The 22,468-nt window shown below is 37.6% G+C and overlaps 1 protein-coding gene and 1 long non-coding RNA gene across 2 annotated transcripts in view; one reads left to right on the forward strand and one right to left on the reverse strand.

The window, feature by feature from the left end:
- The window catches only part of COL28A1 (collagen type XXVIII alpha 1 chain), a 167,454-nt gene that overhangs the window by 69,411 nt on the left and 75,575 nt on the right, over window positions 1-22,468 (forward strand). Inside the window, exons 19-25 of the mRNA XM_081286546.1 lie at window positions 588-659; window positions 1,391-1,459; window positions 4,663-4,734; window positions 8,174-8,242; window positions 8,874-8,942; window positions 12,906-12,974; window positions 13,323-13,391. Coding sequence (XP_081142672.1) covers window positions 588-659; window positions 1,391-1,459; window positions 4,663-4,734; window positions 8,174-8,242; window positions 8,874-8,942; window positions 12,906-12,974; window positions 13,323-13,391 — 489 coding nt within the window. The remainder of the gene's footprint in view (window positions 1-587; window positions 660-1,390; window positions 1,460-4,662; window positions 4,735-8,173; window positions 8,243-8,873; window positions 8,943-12,905; window positions 12,975-13,322; window positions 13,392-22,468) is intronic.
- On the reverse strand, window positions 5,606-17,921 carry LOC308644859. Its single transcript, XR_014021096.1, has 3 exons — window positions 17,797-17,921; window positions 6,282-6,461; window positions 5,606-5,694 (listed from the first exon to the last, which is right to left on the reverse strand). It is a non-coding gene; the product is annotated as an uncharacterized lncRNA (long non-coding RNA).

Genomic DNA, 22,468 nt, shown 5'->3' on the forward strand with positions numbered 1-22,468 from the left:
TGTTATAACAAAGAACCACAAACTTGGTGGCTTAGGAAAACAAAAAATCATTTTCTCATGGTTTTTGGATGCTAGAAGTCCAAAGTAAAAGTGTTCACAGGCCTTGCTTTCCCCCAAGCCTGTAGACAGAATCCTTGCTTGTCTGTGTAGTGTGGTCCTGATCCTTGCCCTACTACTATTTTCACTTTTGTCTTTGTCTCTGTGGCCACATGATGATTTCCCTATATATTTTTCTTCACTTGGAATTTTCCTATTTTTATCAAGACACCATTAATACTTTATTAGGACTCATCTTAATTATCTGATCTTAATTTGACCATATCTGCAAAGACTATTCTAACCAAGTTTACTTTGGGGGGGCTTGCTATTGAACCCATGGCCATAGAATACAAAACTGAGGCCCAGAATGTGAAGTAATGAATGTGCCCAAGGTCAACCAGCTTAGTTACTATTAATTACTAATCAGATTTCTCAGCTCAGAGACTTTTCTCAAACATTGTAAGATGTATCCAATTGCAAGTACCTAGGAATGTAGGTGGTTGGTAAACACAAACTTAAGGGAGATAATATCTTTGTTTATCCACCAGGGGGAGCCAGGTTCAAAAGGTTCCCCGGGTCAAACAGGAGAACCAGGAGAAGATGGAGCTGCAGGGAAGAAGGTAAGAGTAAGGTTTTCATATTATTGGAGTCCAAACCATTGGACCAGACTGGTATCTTGGTCCTGTAGGAGCTCAAATTAAACCATCCAGGACAAAGAGTATCTTTAAAAAGAAAAGTCACACAATTTAAAATTTCCCTTTCACTTACTCTGGATAGAAAGAGCACCAATTTAAAGGCTAAAATAGTGTTTCACATTCTCTGCCTCCTCTCTGGTATTTTGGCCTTGGCATTTTCCAGTAACCTAGTTCCTTCAGGATTTCTAGAAAGCACATTAATTTAAACTTAAAGAAAAATACCCCTTTTACCCCTTCCAAAAGGAGAGTCTGTAAATGCATTCAGGAAGTAAGACCATTGTAAAGATTTCCTGAATAATTTTGAGTTGACATTTGAAATACTCATTTTTCAATAAAAGTACTGAAAAACAGCAGATGGAAAGGCTGAAGGTCTTTCTTGTTAAAAATAATATCCACCAAATGTGAATGAAAAGCCAAAGGAAAGTGAGCTTATTACTTTGGAAATTGGCTGAGAAATTAGACTTTTTCATGATATTTCAGCTGCTCTGGTTGAACTGAAGTTTAATGTTAATTTATTCATTGATATGCTTCCAAATTAATTTTGAGACTAGGGTGGAGGGTCTCAGCTGAATCTGCTGGCAATAAGAGGAGACAAGGTAGAATTATGTATTCTGTCTATGGAACGTTAGCTAAGACTTCAGTGTGATTTCCTCTAGGGAGAAGCCGGGCTTCCAGGAACAAGAGGCCCAGAAGGACCGCCTGGAAAAGGACAACCTGGCCCCAAGGTTTGCAAATGACAAGGTGTTGGGGGAAACAGCCTGTCTATGTTCTAGTCCTGATGCTAAGGAACCAACCTAGGAGAAATTTGCTTTTTATTCTTGCTGTGTCAATTGTATTTACATCTGGCTTTAAATTATGGATACTATCTTGTAAGCTTTTGGAAGACAGCAATGTATTATTCATTTTTATTTTCCTAACATCTATCATAAGACACAGCATAGAGAAGAGTTCAACACATGTTTTCTCAATAAATGGTCACATTGACATTTAAAAAGCACATAGAAGGAAAAGAAGCCTCAGGACACATTGTTGAAACTTGAAAGTCCGTAAATTTTCTTCAGATCTTTATAGAATCTCATACAATAGTAAGAAATATAACTTTTTTAATGGCAATCTAGGGGGGCACTGTGTAAGCTGTGTGCTTGGCCTGTGCAAGGCCCTGGGTTTGCTCCTTGACACCACAAAGTAAATAAATAGATAAGAATTTAAAAATAAAATAAATGGTGATTTTATTTCACAATGTGGTATGTTTTACACCCTGTAGAAATGCTGGTTGAATGACATCTTTCTGTGTGAAGATGAGAAATATAAATTCATCAGTAGGGTGAGGCTAGTAGTGACATAATCGACAGCCTCCAAAGTGCCAGATGTCTCCGTAACTTTTATAAAATAGTCATCAATATGCACATAAAGATTCTTATGGATGATATATGAATAAAGTAAAAATGAAATTTGTATACTTATTAATATTTTATTATAATTCTAATAAAATTATAATTGATAGCTTAAGAAGTCTATGTCCTGTGACACTATAAATACTACAAAATAAACAAGGAGAATGTGCACTGCAGGGAAAGGCCACTAGACTTGTGGCTTTGAGGTGGTCTGTGGCTTCTGGAAGGCCATTGGAGAAGAGTGGCAGGATCATCTTACAGCCCAGGCAGGCCATGGTGCAGTGTTGACACTTCATTTCATTTAGTTATGTTCCTTTCCTTCTGGGGTAATTGAGGTCAATAAGTAGGTTTGGAAGAGAGTGGAAGAAAATAAATAGCATTGGTTATGTTTTGTCTCTAATGACAGTAATAGTGATGTGATAGTGATATTGGACACCTGTTTTTTTAACCTATGTTGCTGCTGTCCGTTAGTATGGACTCTGGGAGTTCATTTCATCTGTCCTTTCCACGGGAGCCCACCTCTTCTTCTTGGTGGAACATTTTCTTTGCTGATGACTGTAGAATAGTCTATTGGTCATCAATATGTGGTTCCAGGACCAGAAACAGTCACATCACCTGGGAATGTTAGACATGCAAATTAAAATTGGGCACCATTGAAGACCTACTGAGTAAGAAATGCTGGGTGTGGGGCCCAGCAATCTACTCTAACAAGCCCTCCAGGTGATTCAGATGCTCAAGTTTGAAAACCATGGTTTAATCATTTATATCATGAGTATTTAAGTGACCTCAACTGCAAATCCCAAAGAGCAATACCTTTGGTGGGGTGGGTCCACATGTGGATTTGGCAGTATTAGGCAGTAGTTCAGGATGCCAAGATGGTGGAGTAGGGTTTAAGAAAGATGCTGCTGAAGAATAGACAGGGGATGCGCTCTCATGTCCCTGTGTAGGGTAAGTCCCATTACCATGACAACTCCTGCCGCAGTCTTGGCTGGGCACAGAATCACGAGCCACTCAAGCAGGAACAAAACTTTATTTTGAAAAAGCCGCCAATACTCTGTAGGCGCCGGCAAGCCAAACCCGGTCCTCCCACGCGGGCGTCTACCGGAACCTCCCGTCTCCCTGAACCGGGGGTCCCCCGGACCTCCCCCGGAATTTCCTCCTACTATCCTTCCCCAACCAATGGGAACTCTCCATGAGTCCCGTAACATGAGTCCGGTAGCAGGCCAGGGTGAACAGCGGGAGTCCAATTTCCATATGAATGTAAATCTTAACATAATCATATCTCAGTGGCTAGCTGGCGTCACTTTACAACCAAAGGTGCCATACATCGTATATTTGCTTGTGGCTCCTAGCAAACTCCCGCCACTGAGGCCTTATAACCACAACAACTTCCGCCACAGGTTTGGTATTTTAAAACGACCAATGGGAATAAAGTGGGCAGTATTATAATTAGGTTTTCTAAAGTAACCAGTGGGGGAAAATTGGACCATATTTGAATCAGGTATATAAGGTAACCAATAGGAGCAAGTGGGGTAAGGCCTTGAATCAAGTCCATCTAGGGAAGACAACATCTCACAGCTCCACATATAAAACTCTAATTTCCAGACATTGGGCCCACTCTGTTCCAACTTAAGGAGTGCTACTTTTACCTTCGCCTTCAATAAATCCATACTTTGCCTGTTACTTCTGTACACTTGCTCAATTCTTTGGGGCACCAGGACCTGAACCCCAACTGGACACCCTGATGATAACAGCAGGAGAACCTTAGTTGAAACAGTGTCATAAAATTGGGAGGCTTCCTGATTGAAGGTAACAACTGCTTTGGGGGAGCCCTGCCCGACACAGCCATGCTGGAAACATCCAGAAGGCTGTTTTTGGATCTGCTTCCGGTTAATGCTGAAATATATATTTTTTTCTGTTTTTTTTTTTATTGGTTGTTCACAACATTACAAAGCTCTTGACATATCATATATCATACATTAGATTGAAGTGTGTTATGAACTCCCAATTTTTACCCCAAATGCAGATTGCAGAATCACGTCGGTTACACGACAGAACCTATGTTACCATGATTTGTCTCCTTGGGAGGAATGAACTAGACTCCCCACTGGGGAAGAAATTGGATTGTAAACAATGTCTTTTTTTATGTTTTAAAACCGAAATAGCATTAAAACAGAAAGACAGGATGAAAAAGCATAGTCGGATCTCTTTCCCGAAACTCTGAATGCCTCAGAACCATCTGTTAATAGACCAAGGGCGCAAAACAAGTATAAATTCAAGTAAAAGTTCTCAAAGATTCAGAATGTAGATTTTTAAAAATATTAAGTTATATTGACTAATTGATGAAGACAGAACAATTCTGGAGTTACTCAGTTTTTCTGAAGAACATTGACAAACCCTGTACAACTAAGCCGGGCTCAGGCATATCGCCTTAAAATTGGTATTTGTTGAGAATCTGGCTTGGAGGTGGTCATTGTTAGGTTAGGAGAGGGTTTGTTACTACAACATCTATATTTTCATAATTATTTTGTCAGGGTGATGAAGGAAAGAAAGGAAGCAAAGGAAATCAAGGACATATGGGATTTCCAGGACCTGCGGGGCCAAAGGTATGTTTCTTATATTCTCATTTATGCTTTCAGGAGATTGTAATTGTGTCTGGTTTCAATAGATTAGAATTCCACTGCAAATTTGATTACTTGTTTCCTTCCCAACAAATACAAAACAAAACCTCCCAAATAATAATAATAAAAAAAAGCCTTTAGAAAACATTCTACTCCCAGACCCAAATAGAATTCAGTAAAGAGATCCATGGAGTATGTAATCTTCACAGGAATATGTATGCTTCTAAGAGTGAATCTGTATGTCAACCTGCTCAATCACCAAACATTCAGAAGTTGAGATAAAGCTGGGGCCATAGAAAATACCAATTCTTCATGATCTCATTTTGCTGAACCAGAAGTTGGGGGACTGAGAGGCAGCACAGCCTGAGGAGGAGCAGGCTTCAGGAGGCCCCTTCCATTGGACTCAGCTCCAGCTTCTCAGAGCCAGTTGCTTCCCATATGGAAAGAACAAAATATGATTAATTTCACAGAGTTATTGTGAATATAAGGAGTTAAAGCATTCAGCATGGTACCTGGCACCTAGTAAGTATTCATCACATGGAGTTATTCAGAGAGAAAAAATCCATACTGTGAAATAGAAAATAGGGGCCTGTGATCCTCATAAATTGTCCAGAACAGGGAGCTGAGGAGGAATTGAAGGAGACTGTAAGGCAAGGAGGTATGTGTCCTGAGTCAGGTGAGAACATTGTGACTGTGTTGAATATGTCAAGAAGTAAACTGCAAATCCAAGAGAATTTATGCCTCTTGGAAGATGCTGATTGTAAGAAAAGAGATAAGGAGTATATTCAAGGATGAGATGATTGAAGAGCAAATTTTAAAGAATGGTATTAGCAAGAGCAGGTAAAAAACCAAAGCCTCACCTGTAGACCAGTGATTCTGAAATGCTAGCGTCCATCAGTGTCACCTGGTGAGTTTGTTACAAATCCATATTTCTTGGTCCTATTCCTAGAGATAAGGATTCAATAAGTGGGTGGGTCCCCGTAATCTGTTTTTCTCCAAGAAAGTCCTCAGACATTGGTAGTTCAAGAAGCACAATTTGAGAAATGTCCACTATATAAGAAATGTGTTGTATTAGTGTGAATAACAGGGTTTACTTTTAATGTTTTTGTTGCTCTTACTCAAAGTGAGTATTTTTATATTTTGAAATAAGGATTTTTTCCCCTTAAGGTGGAGTTGCAGAGTTGCCATATTTTAAAGCATAATTGTATCTTCATCCAGGGGCTTTGTATGCCTAAAAACTGTATACTTTCTGTGATACTTTTTATAGTTTAAAATGAGCCTTTAAAAATTAGAACAAATCAAATTTAGAAGCATAATTTTTCTTTGCCTCTCATTTTAGTGAGGAATTTTAACAGGTATCTTGTTTCTTTGTCACAGGATTGGATAGGGGGTTTATCTGTGGCCAGATCCTGACTGACATGTATGTGCCAGTACTAGTTATGCATTGTGTCAAACCCTACAGGTTTCAGATTTAAGGACTGGCTTGTACATGTCCTCACAAGGACTGGGCCCCAGCAGATTGGTGTTCTTACCTTGTGGGTTGTAATGGATAATTTTACCACCCAGTAGAGGCCTTAGGTGGGGAGATGGACACTGGCTCTTCACTGGTGAATCAGATCCATGGGGTCCCTCCTGGAGGAAGTGGGAAACCCAAGAGACAGCTCAGAGGACATGAATCAGGCAGAGGAAGGATTAGTCATCAATCTGAAGTCCTAGAGGGTCAGATAGAAGCATAGCATCGAAATAGATCAACCGCTAGTGCAGTTCTCCATGGTTTTGTTTTTGTTTTTGTAAAGGGCAGATAGTAAATATTTAAATTTGTGGGCTAAGAAGCAAAATTGAAGACATTGCATCCATGAAAACCCATTGTTATCCCAGTGCTCTTCAAAATCTGGGGGCAGGGTGGCTTTGGCCACATCTACTCCAGAGCAATAGTTTCCAAATTGTTCTGATTGTAAAAACTCTGGCAGTAAAATTCTGACCACACTCCAGTATAGATTTATTTATTTATACGTACTTGAAATTGAACCCAGGGGCACTTTAACACTGAGCTACATCCCTAGTCCCTTTTTAATTCTTATTTTGAATTAGGGTCTCAGTAAATTGCCCAGACCAGTCTCAAATTTGTAATCCTCCTGTTGTAGCCTACAGAATTACTGGGATTACATGTGTGCATCACAATGCCTGTCTTGTTTATTTTAAATCAATTTTATTCCCAAACTATCTTATATGTTATCAATTTTCATAAACAATGGGATTTGTGGTGTGTGCAGTGAAAGTTGCTTTGAAATATGGTTTTCTAAAGTATGGTAATGGGGTCCATGTCAGAGTCATCAGAGGTACTTCATGAACATGCCTGTTCCTGGGCTGCACCCCTAGATCAAATCTGAAGCTCTGGGACTTGAAACCTAGGGCTGCATATCTACTTAACTCTTTTGATAATTCTTATGCTTACTAAAATTTAAGAATTGCTGGTTTACATTTCAGGTGAGACAGAGGAATTACCTCTTGCTCCAAATTGAGTCTTTATGACTTACTATTAAATCCAAAAAGGTAGTTAGAGAGGAAGAGAGCAGAAAGGGGAGGAAAAGAAAAAAAATGCTTTAAGATTTCTATCCAAAGTTAATTTTTTTATATTTATTTTTCAGTTTTTGGTGGATACAACATCTTTATTTTTATGTGGTGCTGAGGATCGAACTCAGCACCCTGCACATGCTAGGTGAGCGCATTACCGCTTGAGCCACTTCCCCAGCCCTATCCAAAGTTAATTTTTTAAAAAATCTATGAACTCTCAACTTCTAAAAAAGGATGTAAGGTAACATACAGTGGAAGATTGAGCCCGGTGCCATGGCACACACCTGTAATCCCAGCAGCTCCAGAGGCTGAGGCAGGAGGATTGCAAGTTCAAAGCCAGCATCAGCAAAAAGCAAGGTGCTAAGCAACTCAGTGAGACCCTGTCTTCAAATAACATACAAAATAGGGCTGGGGATGTGGCTCAATGGTTGATTGCAACTGAGTTCAATCTTCCATACCCCCTGCCACAAAAAAAAAGATATACTATAGGCCATTAAAATGAAACAAAAAAAGGAAAAAATTGAAATTTGAAGTGTACTCTAAAACTTATGTGGAAGACATTGCTATAATTTAACAAAACATTTCTTTCTGAGCTTCCTGGCATACAATACAAAAGGGAAGGACGGTGGATTGCAACATCTGTATTAGCTAGTGAAAAGTTGCACAAGAGATTAAATTTCTTCTAACACTTAGGAATTAACTGAATACATTTAATAAAGAACACTGAAATCTTATGGATTGAATACTTTAGCAATGATTTACAAAAGGTGCTCAAATTATTTTCGCATTAATTTATGAAAGACTAATATTCTAAAATAGACATTGTAGTTTTTTTTTCCCTCTTTTCAAGGGTGAACAGGGCATTATGGGCCCTTTTGGAATGCCTGGACCATCAATTCCTGGACCACCTGGGCCAAAGGTATATATTCTTAGAAATTTTTTCCTTTTACTTGGATCTGTGGCAGTTAGAGGGGAAAAAAACATTTATATTTTATTATCCCAGTGGATTATGATTTAGTGAACTAGAATTTCTATTTTGGGAGATCCCTAAGAAATGGTCTCATTTAACCCTGATATTTCACAGATAAGCAGACCAAAAGCCAGCAGTAGAGTTAGCCACTGCAGTTAACAGAGTTTCCAGTGTTAACTTCATCCTGTACTACTTCTTCCAAATCCTAGACCCCAGGGCAAGCAAGAATTTTATTGCATTTATTCAGAAAAAAATTTACTAGGATCTATAATTGAAAAGCTTGGCAGAAAAGAAATACTCTGAGTTTTAAGAACATCCCCAGGCATTCTTACAGCTTAAATATTTGAGTCTAAATTGCCACTTATTATTTCAGTGGGTTTTCTACAAACAGCTGTAGTAGTCTTTATTGGCAAGTTTTATTAGGATTTGAACTTCCCCTCAAATTTGTTAAAAAAATATAATATTTTAAGACTTGAGTTGGTAGATTAAGCTCTTTCAGATTGGCCAGTCTCTTTTATGCTGTGTGCCTTGTGGTTTCTCATACAACTTGGAGCCTGTGAATGTTATTTGAAATGTACAGGGAGATAGAGGAGGTCCTGGGATGCCTGGATTTAAAGGAGAACCTGGACTTTTTATTCGAGGACCAAAGGTACGCTTTATTCATGTTCTTTTCCTTTCTTTGCATGTGAGAAGTCGACTTAATGCCTGAAGTGTTAGCTTTTCATGGCTATGACAAAATACTTGAAATAATCAACTCCGAAGGAGGAAAAGTTTATTTTGGCTCATGGTTGCAGTCCATGTTTGCTAGGCCTTCTTGCTTTGGGCCTGTGGTGTCATAGTGTATGATGGCAAGAACACATGGTGGGGGCCTTTTCAACTCCAGGCAACCAGGAAGCCAAGAAAGAACAGGAAGAGGCCATGCAAGGTCCCATTGTCCCCTTCAAAGGCACATCTACAGTGATCTAGCTTCCCCACCTCTTAAAGTGTCTACCACCACCCAATTTTAGTGCCACAGACTGGGGTCTAAGCCTTTAACACATGAACCTTTGGGGGACAGTCAAGATCCAAAGCCTAGTACTTATTAAGTGGATTTTTCTACTTGTAAATTCTCTGTGTTGATGAAATAAATTTTAGAACTATATTCTTTAAAAATCATTTTATTTTTTTACACATGTGGAAAACAGTAGTTCCTATGGTTATATTTTTGCTGATTAGACAATTATTTGAAAATGCTGTTTTTTGCAATGTCTGTGATATAAGGGTTTTAATGGCCTCTGGCTCTTTCATTTATTTACCAATGAGAGCATAGCTGTTTGCAAGACACTGTCCAAAACAGCTCACATTTGGAAGCTTTATTGGATCAAAGTTTTGCTTGCTTTGATTTTTTATCCTTTTGAGTTATTTCAGGTGAAAACACAAATAATTATACAAGAGCCTAACCAACTGGTTTTCCATGGTCACAAATCACCATTTCCCTTTTCACACTATACCCAACATTGCAGCAAAATTTAGCATTTATAACATTCCTAGGTATCAACCATCTCTGTTTATGGGAACAGACTTCCAGGCCCCATAATTAATACTTATTAAATGAATAGCGTATTGCCATGGAGCTTTGAGGCACATGAGGCACATTTCTATATTCTCATATCATATGTCGTATCTTATGTCTCATTTAGCTAAAAAGGTTAAAGTACTTAAACTGAAAAAAAAAAAGAAAAGTTGGAGTCGTCTTTTAAATGAAACATAATTCACAACCTATTAAAAACAGACATAAATTGGAGTGTTGAAGATCCTCCATTCTTCTTACTGTTTTAGCACTTCTTCCTGCTGGAGTGCTGAGTGCCCTAGTTTGTCCAAGATTGAGGGTTCTTAGGATGCTAGGCTTTCAGGACTGAAGCTGGGAAAATCTTATGTAAACTGGGATGGGTTCTTCACTCTACCCCAGACTTCGTGTTATATGGAACCTAAGCTATGTAGACAGCTCAAGAAAATAAAATTCCTTTTTTTGAGGGGGGGGTACTGGTGATTGAACTCAGGGGCACTCGGCCACTGAGCCACATCCCTGGCCCTATTTTGTGTTTATTTAGAGACAGAGTTGCTTAGCACCTTGCTCAGTTGCTGAGGTTGGCTTTGAACTCATGATCCTCCTGCCTCAGCTTCCCAAGCCGCTAGGATAACAGTTGTGCACCACCGCCCCTAGATAAAAATTCCTTTTTTCTGGTGAGAAACTGTAGACATGACTTTCTTTAATTACATCAGTGTGACAGTTTTCATCCTGTTTGATAACTGTGTATGCACAAATCCATGATTTATACTTATCTCTCTGGACTTCCTTTGAAATAAGAATAAAGTCTAATTAAATGTGCTGCTAGGGTTTTCAAACCTCACTTCTTTCCTGCTGATGAACATTGGGCATTGTAGGTAATTGTATTTAAAGATATTTGCTTTCAACCAAACATCTTCCTAATCCTTTGAGCTCTAATGATATTCTTTCTGCCATTATTTCCTAATTCATTAGCTTTTACGGTTTGGGAAGGTCACATGCTTCTTTGAATGGCCAATGGAGGTTTTGGCATATTAATTCACTTTTGTGTACTATTTCAAGGAACTCTCAGACCCCTTTCAAAACACCAGATTTCAATTTTCATCCAAATTTCTGTTGAATGAAAGACTTCAAAGTAAATCATTTTTTTAGGACATTCCCTTGAATCCAGTGCAGAAAGGCCAAGTGGCAAAATTCCATATATAAAAACACTGTGAAGAGTTCAAAATAAAAGTCTACCCCTATTCTCTTGATATTTCCTATTAACATTAGAAGCAACCAGCTAAGTAAAATTTTTTTGCAGGAGAGAGGGCAAAGATATCTAGGAAAAGAAAATGTTTGTAAACTGTGTTTCTATGTGGTTTTTTTTTTTTTTGCCCCATACTGTGGGTGCAGAGGTTAATCAATAACAGCTGATGATTGATTATTGCTTGGAACTTAGATGAGAGATTTGAAAAGTGAATTTTGATTCCAATTTATTTTCAGCTTAACCAGGGAGGCAGTTATTGCTTTATTTTGTTGCAGGCCTTTTCCTGGTATAAGGATGGGAAGAAATGGGAATATTATTTGGGGACAAGTCTTGTACATGAATGTTCAGAGCTTAAACCTTAAATGTAATTGAAATAGCATAAAAAAATTGCTTCTGAGTTTTCAAACTCAGTGACCAATTTCCTGTAGCAGGGGACGTACTAAAATTCACCTCCTCTAAAGACTATGTGCTTTTTCTTTATTGTACATCTTTTAAAAAATCATAAGTTTTTGTTGATGAAATAGTGCATTAAGTTTTTATATGGGGCTACACATTTCTTAAAGATGATCATTTTTAAGAAGTCTAATCACATAAAACTAGTCTCTTAGATTTACTAGGAGAAAACAGCTGTTGCATGGTTTCAAAATAAATTTATCATTGCTTTAAAGGTATGTGCTATTTTTCCTTCCCCTAATCAATCATTCAGTCATAGAATTAGGACGTTTTAGAGAGTTAACTTTTGGACAACATTTTGGGTTGGAGTAGTACCAATTTGATCTCAGAATTTGCTTGTATATAAAGAAAATTCTTGGGTATTGTTTATTTTTACTGTTTGAGGAAAATAAAAGTCTACCTGTTTTTAGAGTTTTCTCCTAATGTAAAAAAAAAAACAAAACACACACACACATTTTAAAACATGAGCACCAGGAAGGGTGGTTTACTTTGATTGACAAGGTTGTAGGAGTTGCCACAGTAACTGAATGGCATGGTTTATTAGACTTTATATTTAACAAATCTTCTAAAAGATTCATTTTTTCCTCCCTGTTCCCCCATTTTACTTTATTCAAAAATCTTTTGGATTTCTATTTGTAAGAGAATTACATATTAAATTTTGTGTAATTACAATTACACAAAAATTACCTCTCCCTAAGCTCTGAATGGAAAGTGAATGACTGCTGCTCAAAGTTTTGATGCCTGAGATTGTCACTATTAAGCAATATTTATAACTTTTCCTTAGTTCCCAAGATAGTGAACCACAAACCATCAGTGTCCCATCCTTTCATAACTTAAAAAAAAAAATCTCCTTTTTTTTCGTTTGGGTTTATTCATTCCCCCATGTAATTTGGGTACCATTGATGAAGACAGTAGGTTTAACACAACAGCAAGGAGTGTAGAATTATCTATTCCACCCTGAAATTTTTGCTATGAATTTACTTTGCTTATTTCACATTGTGATTACTGAATTTTTTATGTTCCTCCCAGATTTTTGATATACTATTTGTTATTTTGAAAATTGAAATATTACCCACAAACCATTTTCTAATTCCTGATAATTGTGTTTCCAATCGAGGACTTTATAGTGGTTTCTATATATTCCCTACATTCAAACTGTACTTCTTCCCCCTGAGCTCAGGTGGATAAGGCTTTTGAAGAGGTAACAAATTGCCGAATGTGGTAGGATTATCTCCTAACATTTTTCAAATTATTCCTTTGCACTCATCAAATATTTCTTTGGTATATTGAGTTGGTGTTGCTTAAGTTTTGCCAGTGTTTCATGTTTAGCCTCATGATATCACCTGGTATTGGAATTTACCTAGGGTGCCCAAGGCCCTCAGGGACCCAAGGGTGCTCCAGGACTCAAAGGCGACGGCTATCCTGGTGTGTCTGTAAGTGTGGATATTTCCTTTTTTTCTTTATATATGTATTTTTTTAAATTTTAAACTTAAACATAATTGTACATATTTGTGGAGTACAATATGATAATTTGATAATGTACATAATGTACAATGATCAAATCAGGATGATTTGTATTTCAGTCTCCTTAACTATTTATCATTTCTTCATGTTGGAAACATTCAAACTACTCTCTTCTAGTTTGTTATAAAATATGTAATAAAGAGTGTTAAACTGTGTAATGTTGAAAATATTATTCTCCTACCCTTCTTTCCTCCATTTTTTCTGATCATTGCATTTTACAAAGATGCTCACTGCCCGCCTTTTTGATGTTATCTCAGGGACCTAGAGGATTACCAGGACCCCCTGGACCAATGGGTTTACGTGGAGTAGGAGACACTGGAGCAAAGGTGAGGTTTTTTAGCAGGCAGTATACTAGTTTCTAAAAAATGCACTTATAAGTATGTGACTTTGGTGAAGGTGATTTTAGCATGACAGAAGAACAGATTAGTCTGAAGCAATTGATGAAGTTATTTATCTTTACTTATGGACTTCCTGGGGCACTTGCACCATTATGAACATGCAGATTGTATGTTTTTTCTCCTGCTTCTCTGGTAGCAGCTCTATCATTCCCTTGCTGTTTCCTATTTCTGTTCCTAGATCAGGGTTTAATTCAGAGCCCCCCCCCCCCCCTCACTGTTCTAGCCATCTCTTTCCTAGGAACTTTCACTCAGCCCTGTGTCTTTAACCATTACTCATGTACTGATGGTTTTCATTTCTAAATTCACTCCCTTACGCTTAGGCCTCATGAATCTAGTTTCTTACCAGATGTCTTCTCTTAGATTGGTTATAGACATTTCTAACTTAACAACCAGAATAGAACCTTGGCTTTTATTCCCCCCATAACCCTATCAAAGGCATTTACATCTGCCCCATGCTCAAGCTAGAAGACCTGTAAGTTATCCTTGGTCCCTTCCCTTCCCTCTTCTTCCTCCATATCTGGTCTTTTGGCAAATGCTGTCAGGTCTAGCTTCAGAATGTATCTTGGCTTTTGTTCCTTCTTCCACCAGGCAGACTACCACCATCTTTTGCCTGGGCCACTAACATGGCCTCTTCACTGTTCTTTCCTCTTTCACCTCTGCCCTCCTAACTTAGCAGGCAGAATAATCTTTTAAAACCACAAATCAGATCACATTCCCTTTCTTGTGGGATATGACTTGGTGGCTTTCTTTGTGCTTAGAACAAACTTCAACCACTTTCCCTGGCCTTAGAGGCTCTTCAGGCCCCGACATAGCTTCTGTCCACTTCTCTCTTCTGCCTGTGTCTGGCCAATGCTGCTGGCCTACCCTGTTGCAGCTCCTCCAAGCTTCCAGCCCTTGGCTCTGTTGGGATGGCCATTTCTTCAGGTCTTAGCTCAAATCTCACCTCTCTGATCACGCATACAAAAAGAAACCCACTTTCCTCCCTTCCGTGTATTTCCTGTGTAGAATGGATCACCTTCTGAGATGATTGTGCTCATTTATTGCTTCGCATATTTCATGAGAATGTTACTTTTCCTGAAGGCTGGCTCTTTGTACTGCCCCCTCCTCACTTCCTGGTGGAACTAAGCATGCCACCCATTAGGAGCCCTATGATCTGTTGAATGAATGGAAAATGAATGAATGATCAGTATCATTCCAAAAAGGGAACTTTTCCCCCAATATAATTACTCACTTAGTTTCTTTCATGCTTCTAAGTCTCTTGACAGAGAAGATATTATATATGCTCCATGATGGTCTTTTTGTCTTTTTTTTTTTTTTTTTTTTTTTTTTTTTGCGCCTCTGCTACAGCACTTAGAGATACTGCTCCTCTAAATGGAGCTGGTGACAATGGAGCTATTCCCCTGTCCCAGGTAGAATAAAAAATTGGAGACCCATGGCACTAAACATCATCTCTAAAGGAGATCATAACACTTGCTCCATTTCTGTTTCTTGAGTTAATTATGAGAGTCCAGTGAGAGGATGTATGTGAAAGTACAATATGAACCACAGACAGAGGACAAACGGGACATGGTTTGTTCAATGTTCCAGCTTGGCCTGACTTAGGAGTAACTCAGATCCTTGAGCAAGCCTTGACATTTTCAGTAGATTATACTGAGTTTAGGTATTAAGACACTATTTTTTTTCTTTAAGGTATAATATCAATCAAAATATTTTTTAAAAAAGCCTTTAATAGAAGGCTGAGGTTGTAGCTCAGTGGTAGAGCACTTGCCTAGCACATGTGAGGCACTGGGTTTGATCCTTAGCACCACATATAAATTAATAAAACAAAGATATTGTGTCCATTTACAACTAAAAAATATTTTTAAAACTTTAATAGAGAAATGCAATAGGTAAAATCACAAATAGGTAAAATAACTTTATTTTCTGCTGAGAGTGAAACATCGATAAAAACTTTTTTATACTGAATACTTCTGTAGTGAAGTAGAAGCTTATTCTTATTTAAAATAAGACACAAAATAAAATATTAAACACATACTGGACTGTGTTTGTATTCAAATTGAAACCGGTGATCATTTACATTTTCATGGAGTAGATTTTGAATGTTTTATGTAAGGATGTATCATGTTATATTAAATTGTACTATTATGTTAGTGCTTTACATTTAGTATTAGTAATAAAGGAAAGTACTTAAGCACAGATGAAGAACATTTAAAATTTGGATTCTTGTGAATATTCCACTCTGATTATTTAAGATACAGACCAAAACATTTGCTGAATGATTTCATATGCAGTTCCCTCTAAAAGCTTCCCATATTTGCTTTTCATGTATATGTTTATTTTAAAACACCAAGAAAAAAAAGGTGTTCCTTGCTAGATGTCATCCTGCCTTTCTATTTCTTTTTTGAAAGACTCAATGTATTGCCAGAAAGTGTGTCATGAGTGAGACTCTCTTGCCTTTGTTAGCCCACAAGGGAGGCTGAGCAGAAGCATTAACCTCCACTAGCTTCCAACTGTGGGTAGAAGGGACAGAGGGAGCATTAGCCAGGACTTGCCTCTCTGTTCATTGCCTCCCTCAGAGGTACTTTCCCTTCTCTCCATTACCTCTTGTCTCTTCCTGTGGAAAGTATGATAATCTAGACACATCCAGCCCCAGGAGGTGTTAGGGGAGTGAATTGGTCTTGAAACTTAGGAACTTGGATCATAAACTTGAAGGAAATTCTAAAAGCATGTATCAGCTTAAATAACTTCCAAAATCATCATCTCTTCTTCTTCTTCTTTTTTAACAGAGGCCTTGTGGCCTTTCTTCTGAAGAAAACATTTGGAAACACACACACACCACACACACACACACACACACACACACACACACACACACGGTAAAGAATGGAAGAAATTTTGAAAAATCTAATTCCAGTTAGCTATGTTCCTCTGATAAAGTGGAGGTGAGACTCAAAATAGCAAATATAGTTAATGACGGTGAAAAACTGAGAATTCAAATGTGTGCCAAGTTTCTCTCCTTCCATTTTGAGTTAAAATGACAGAGAAACTAAGTGTGTTGGAAAGGGAGAGCGAAAGGGAAAGAGAGATTATATAGGTATGTATATCCTGGTATGTTTTTCATTTAAACTCTGTGTAGTTACCTTAAAATTTTGGCCTTAAGGCATTAGCTTGCAAAACAAATGTGTTTTGAAATAAGGAAGCTATTAAGGTTGACGATTAATTTATGGTGGGTTTTTGTGATATTTAGTTAAGGTCACATGTGTTTAGCATATGATACAGGCATTAGAATCAAAGTTTTTATGTTTTAAAACATATAAAATGCAAACCCTGACATCTAGCACTCTTGTGGTACTCTACGGCTTTTCCCAAGTGGAAAATTTTTTTACAGCATTTGGTGGTTACAGTCCTTCTACCTTGAATTTAATTCAAATTTTGATAAGACCTTCTGAGATATTTTGAAATTTCTAGTAAGAACTTTCAAGGATAGGGTAGATATAATTTTAAAATCTACTTGCAAAATACGCTGGGAAGAGGAACTGACAGTTGGTTTCCTGTTAAGTGGGAAGTGTTCGTCCAGTGTCCTATGTCTGAGTGCACACTCCTTCCTGGTGGGGAAGGCTAGTTCGGAGATTGCACCCATCACATTCCGCATTTCTTCACTGGAGTCCTGGAGATGTTAGGAGGACTCCCGATGATTTAAGAACAATCATGACATCTCATGTCCTTTTCAGAAGCTATAGATAATTCTTGGCTCTTTAATTGTCACCCCAAAGGTCCGAGAGATACTTGTAGCCCAAGGACCGATTTTCTGTGTCTGAGGCTAAGAGTTTGTTTCTGGCCCTTATTAAAGTGGACTATCAGGCTGTCTCCCTGAGCTCCTGAAGTACAGAAACCTCCCTGTTGTTCTCTCAGTTCTTTCAGCCCTGTCAGTGTCCTAGCTCATCATAGGGAAAGTCATGCCTTGCCCTAAAGCTCTGGAATGGTTTATCTTAGGCCAGTCTTTAAATCTAGTCTGGATGTAGGGGCCTTCCAAGGAATTTTTAACCATCAAATGCTAGGATAACATCTGTGGACAGAAAAGACTCACTGGATTGTTGTTTTTCGAATTATTATTATAATTATCACATATTACCTAAATGTTTCCAAAACATCATGGTATCTGTAACAACTCCCCTATTTTATAGATAAGGAAATCAAGACCAGAAAGGTTGAGCAACTTGCCTTTTTTAACATTTTGGATACTAGGTTTTGCATATGAGAGGTAGACCATGAATATGATGAATGAATGGGAGACTGAATGGGTGAATAAGTCAAAGCAGAGGGAATGACTTACCCTGATCCACAGATGCTCTGTCTCTAATGCAGTCCATCTTCTAACCATCTCAACTCTGTACAGCTGGATTGTTTTCCTTTCTATCCTAGCTTTTCCATGGTCAAAACCTGAATTACATAAGCCTTATAAGCATACACTCAAACCCAAAAGAGTTACACATTTTTCAAAAACTTTAAATGTTTGAATATTGTAAATACATGCTTTATTTAACAAAAGTGGCCCATAGTCATAAATTAAAATGCAAGTCCATGTGAAAATTCCACTGAGTGTCATTATTCTAAAAATGTTCCCAGCGTCTGAATCGCCCCTCTGTTCTCTGCAATGGCTCACATATGTGCACACCACCAACAGGCAGTGATGGAACAGAGGACCGATTCACACAGATGCATTAGGAATTTGTGGATTCCACTGGCAGACATGGACTGGACAAGGAACTCCATTTTGAATAGGCCTGACAAAGAAGGCTGGCTTAATGATAACGAAGTTAAGGGTCTGTAACTCCAAGTGGACTTGAAACCCACCTCCCTCTAATATGCCTGCAAAATTGCTACAGGCCAGACCCATTATTTCAAAAGAGGGCTAATTAAAACCAGAGCCATATAAAGTTGGAATGTCAGGCAATTTGACCCATAGGTTTCAGAAGAGGTCAAATTCAAGACCAGGGAAACTTGACTAGGTGACTTTTCAAGGTTACTCCCTGATTCAGCTCTATGCACAATGCCTGGAGTCTGAGCTCACTCCAGGTTACCTTATGACTTTCAGTGTTCATTTAGTCTCTTCTTGTTATTTCCCTACACTCTATTTTTTTCTCAAGAGTACCTGCATCCTTTCCCTGTAGTCCTGAAGTTGCACATTAAATTCCCTGAACATTCACTGCCCACATCCTGTTAAACACATTTTTGTTTTTAATAATGCAGTCTGCAGAAACTTGCCCCCAGTGGAAAATTATGTTGAGAATGAGTACCAGAGAGCATTCTCTTCTCTTTTCACCGGGAGCACTACCAGTGTTTCTAACTTAACTAAATGAGAAAGACTTTCTCCAATGAGATTCTTGGCACAGGGCAATCATGAGTTGATTTTGAGAAAATGAAGAAACAATAAAAAACAAAAACACAAAAACCCTTTAGCAAGTTTTAAAATTATCAGGGACTAGTAGATATGGACTATTTCGGGTGAATACTATAAAGTTCTAGGAGAGAAATTGATTTGAAGACTTGAAATTATTTTAAATACTTTAAAGTTGGGAAGATACCAAAGGAAACCTGATAGCAATTTGAATACTGTGTTTTCTAGCATCTTCTTAATTATTTCTTCATTCCCATAATAATCATGCTGGTAATTGTCACTGTTTCCCTCTTTATATCAAGGCCTGTCAGTGAGAAATGACCAGGTGATATGACAGCAGGCAGTCATTAGTCAATGCTTATGGCCAGGACCTGGGTTATGTCTATAAACTTAGAATAAAACCTCTAAATTTTCCATTGCCAATTCTGGCAGCCACATGGAGGTATTCAAGAGTTACTAAACTGTGACATATGCTGAATTACATAATTCATTCCAGAGTGGTATTTATGTTTGTGGAAGTTGAGGACTTAGTAGTTATATCTTAATTTTATTTAAAAGCCAGAAAGAAAGAACATCAAGCAGATGTTAATTATCACTTTGATGTCTCCTACCTTATTTTAAAACTCAGTCACTCCTTGGCTTCACCAGTTAGTAGAATTTTCAGAGTACCATTCTTTGAAAACTTCTTAAGAGTGATTTTTTTCACAGTGAGTTTCATTTGGTTTTTATTGTCCCCAAAGTGAAAAAGCATGAAATCTCTTTGTGAACAACTGTAATTTGCTTTCACAGTCCTCTCAAAGAGTGCCCTGGATTTAACTGGCACAAACAAAGGAAGAGATAATGACTAAAAGCTTTGTTAATATGTGTGTGTTTTAGGGTAGGGGGAAATAGTTTAATGGGCTAATTATTTCCTCAAATATTATATTTAAATTTTTATAAAATATGTAGGGTATAATAATGGGTTATTTTCTTATCATTGCTCTGCCCTGAAATCTCTGCCACTTATTCGCTGTGTGACCTCAGCAAGTCATTGAATTTCCCTGAGACTCAGCATCCTCATCTGTGATTGGGGACAATAATGTCTACTTCACAGGGTTATTCTGAGAAAGTAATAGGATAATGTAAATAAGACTTTTTAAATGAAGTCTAATATATGAAAGCATTATAGTCAGAAGTATTCACCTATGCTTTACTCTGCCAAATCAAGCACATTGTAGGATGGATGAAAAGAGAGATTAAGAATTTGTGTAGGTAGGATGCCTGGAATTAGACCAATGAAAACCTGGTGGTAAACCACAGAATTAAGGAATGGCAGTGGAGGGAATATGGAAAGGGAAGACTGAGGCAGTTGGAACTTGTTCAGGTGTTATGGGCCTCATATAATCCCAGATGAATTTTTATAACTCAGGATGTCTACTTCTTGAGCATACAGTTGACTTAATGTAGGAAAAGGACTTTTACAATCACATTGGTGTGGTCTTTGCATTAAATGGCAGCTGGAAGAAAATCTATGGAGAAGTTAGCCTCTTCCATCTAGTTCTAGCCAACATTAAAATAGTAAATGGGCTTGGTATCATACCTGGACTTGACTTGTGTCAGGTGGCATGAGTTTGGACAGTTTATGTATACTATGTAGCCTCAGTTTCCTTACCTATAAAATGGAATAATTTGATATTAATAGGATCAGCTGAGATAATAAATGATGAATACTTGCTGTGTAATAAACTTAATACCTGTTCATTATTATTTATAATTATAGTTTCAATATTAACCAAAGCAGGGATTTGCTAATGAGAAGGTGCATGTGATAGTGTGCCTGATTTCTTTTTCTTTTTTTTTAAAGGTGAAGGTTTTAATATATCTTATTATAACATCATAAAATGTGTATGTTTTTAAAGGACTTAAAGTTAACCATTCTTCAAAGTTATGGTCTAGGTAAGACCTTCATTGATTCATTCACATAAAGAAGTACTGCAGATAATCTTAAACTTGCCCATTTCAAGTGAAAATGAGAGGAATATCTCCCATCTTGAGTCATTTTGTGAGCCCAGAGGAAGTGCAAGTCCATCTAAACAGTTATTCTTTTCTTAAGGAAGTGAAGACAGATAGCAGTGGAACTTAGGCTGTAGTCCTATGGACTTGATGGATGTAGTTACAAATGGAAACTCCAGAATTTGCTCAGTTCTGTCCATTATCTCCTGGTACAAGGGCTCCCTCTGCAGGCTCCAACAACCCTTAGATGTTACATGGGAAGCTAAATCCATGCAAGAACCTATTGTAATTTCCTTTACTTGAGAATGTCACTCTGTCTACTGACAACAAAGTGCATATCTGAAAATATCACAGGTAAACACACTTCGGTTTAGCCATCAAAGGTGCTGTCAAGCGGCAAAAACACTCGCCCACAGTCTTCTTGCTTCTGTTCGTTGGGTATAACGACCTAACATGGATTCGTGGCCTATGAAACAAGAGACTTGACACATTTTCCAAGTGCCCACTATATGGGAGAGCCACTATCTCTGTGTACTTGCAGTCCATTAAGTGCCTGATACTCAATTGAGAGTATGGTACATACACATTGTAGGACAACTCTAGCATCTGTACGACTGTTAAGCCTTGATGTAAGTCTGTCAGTTTCATAAAAGAATAGGTGAATACCATATTAAATTTTTATAGATTGAAATATACAAAAGATTATTTTGATAGATGAAACATAGCTATTTGTCTACAATTATATGGATGAAGCTAGGCAATTGTGTGAGAAGCACCCTGAAATTCCACAGATGACACAGAGTTACATCTTTGAGCTCATTGGCTGCAGCTGCAGGACATAAAGGGCAATAAAGCATCTTCAGGGTCAGCTGCCTTACTGCAATTAACCTTCAGATAACCCTAATGTGGAGTGAGAATAAGAGAATACGAAGAGAAAGTGAGTTACAACACTGGGCACTGGCAGGTTTGGTCTAGGTATACTCATAATTCATTTCAACTGTTTTTCCCACTTGGTTTCTTATCTCTCTCTGTGTTATGTTTTAATATGATTAAACTAATCAAATAGGAGGTTTTAACTAAAATTATCAAGTTTTTCATAAATTGAATAATAGAGTGTTAAATTCTTAAATTCTACTTTCTAGAAAAAAAATCCTGCCTTTTTTCTATATCCTTAGTTTTTTAAAAATTAGGTAACATTTAGCACATACCAAGAGTACATGACATACATGTAAGTTTTACCAATAATGTTAATCTACCTGAGTGTTCCTCTCCTATGGCCATTTAAAAAAATTCTTTAAAATCATGTATTCTTCTTCTTATTAAGGATAAATATTATAGTAGTACTTGGTCATGCTTATTGTTGAGATTTTTGTTGGATGTTGTTCATGGCTTTTAAAATGTTTCTTGAAGAATTTTCTATTATAAAAATTATCAAGTATATACAAAAGTAGAAAGATAAATGAGATGAACTTTCATTTAGTGATCACAGTTCAACAATTTTCAACATGTAGTCCATTTTGCTTTATCTGGATTCCCTCACTCCTTCTCTAACTACCTTATTCTGAGGCAATCCCCTGACATCATCCATCTAAAGTTTTAGTATCTGTCTCTGATA

Source organism: Spermophilus citellus (genome assembly GCF_964194105.1).
Source record: "Spermophilus citellus genome assembly, chromosome: 3".
In the NCBI taxonomy this organism is placed as follows: domain Eukaryota; kingdom Metazoa; phylum Chordata; class Mammalia; order Rodentia; family Sciuridae; genus Spermophilus; species Spermophilus citellus.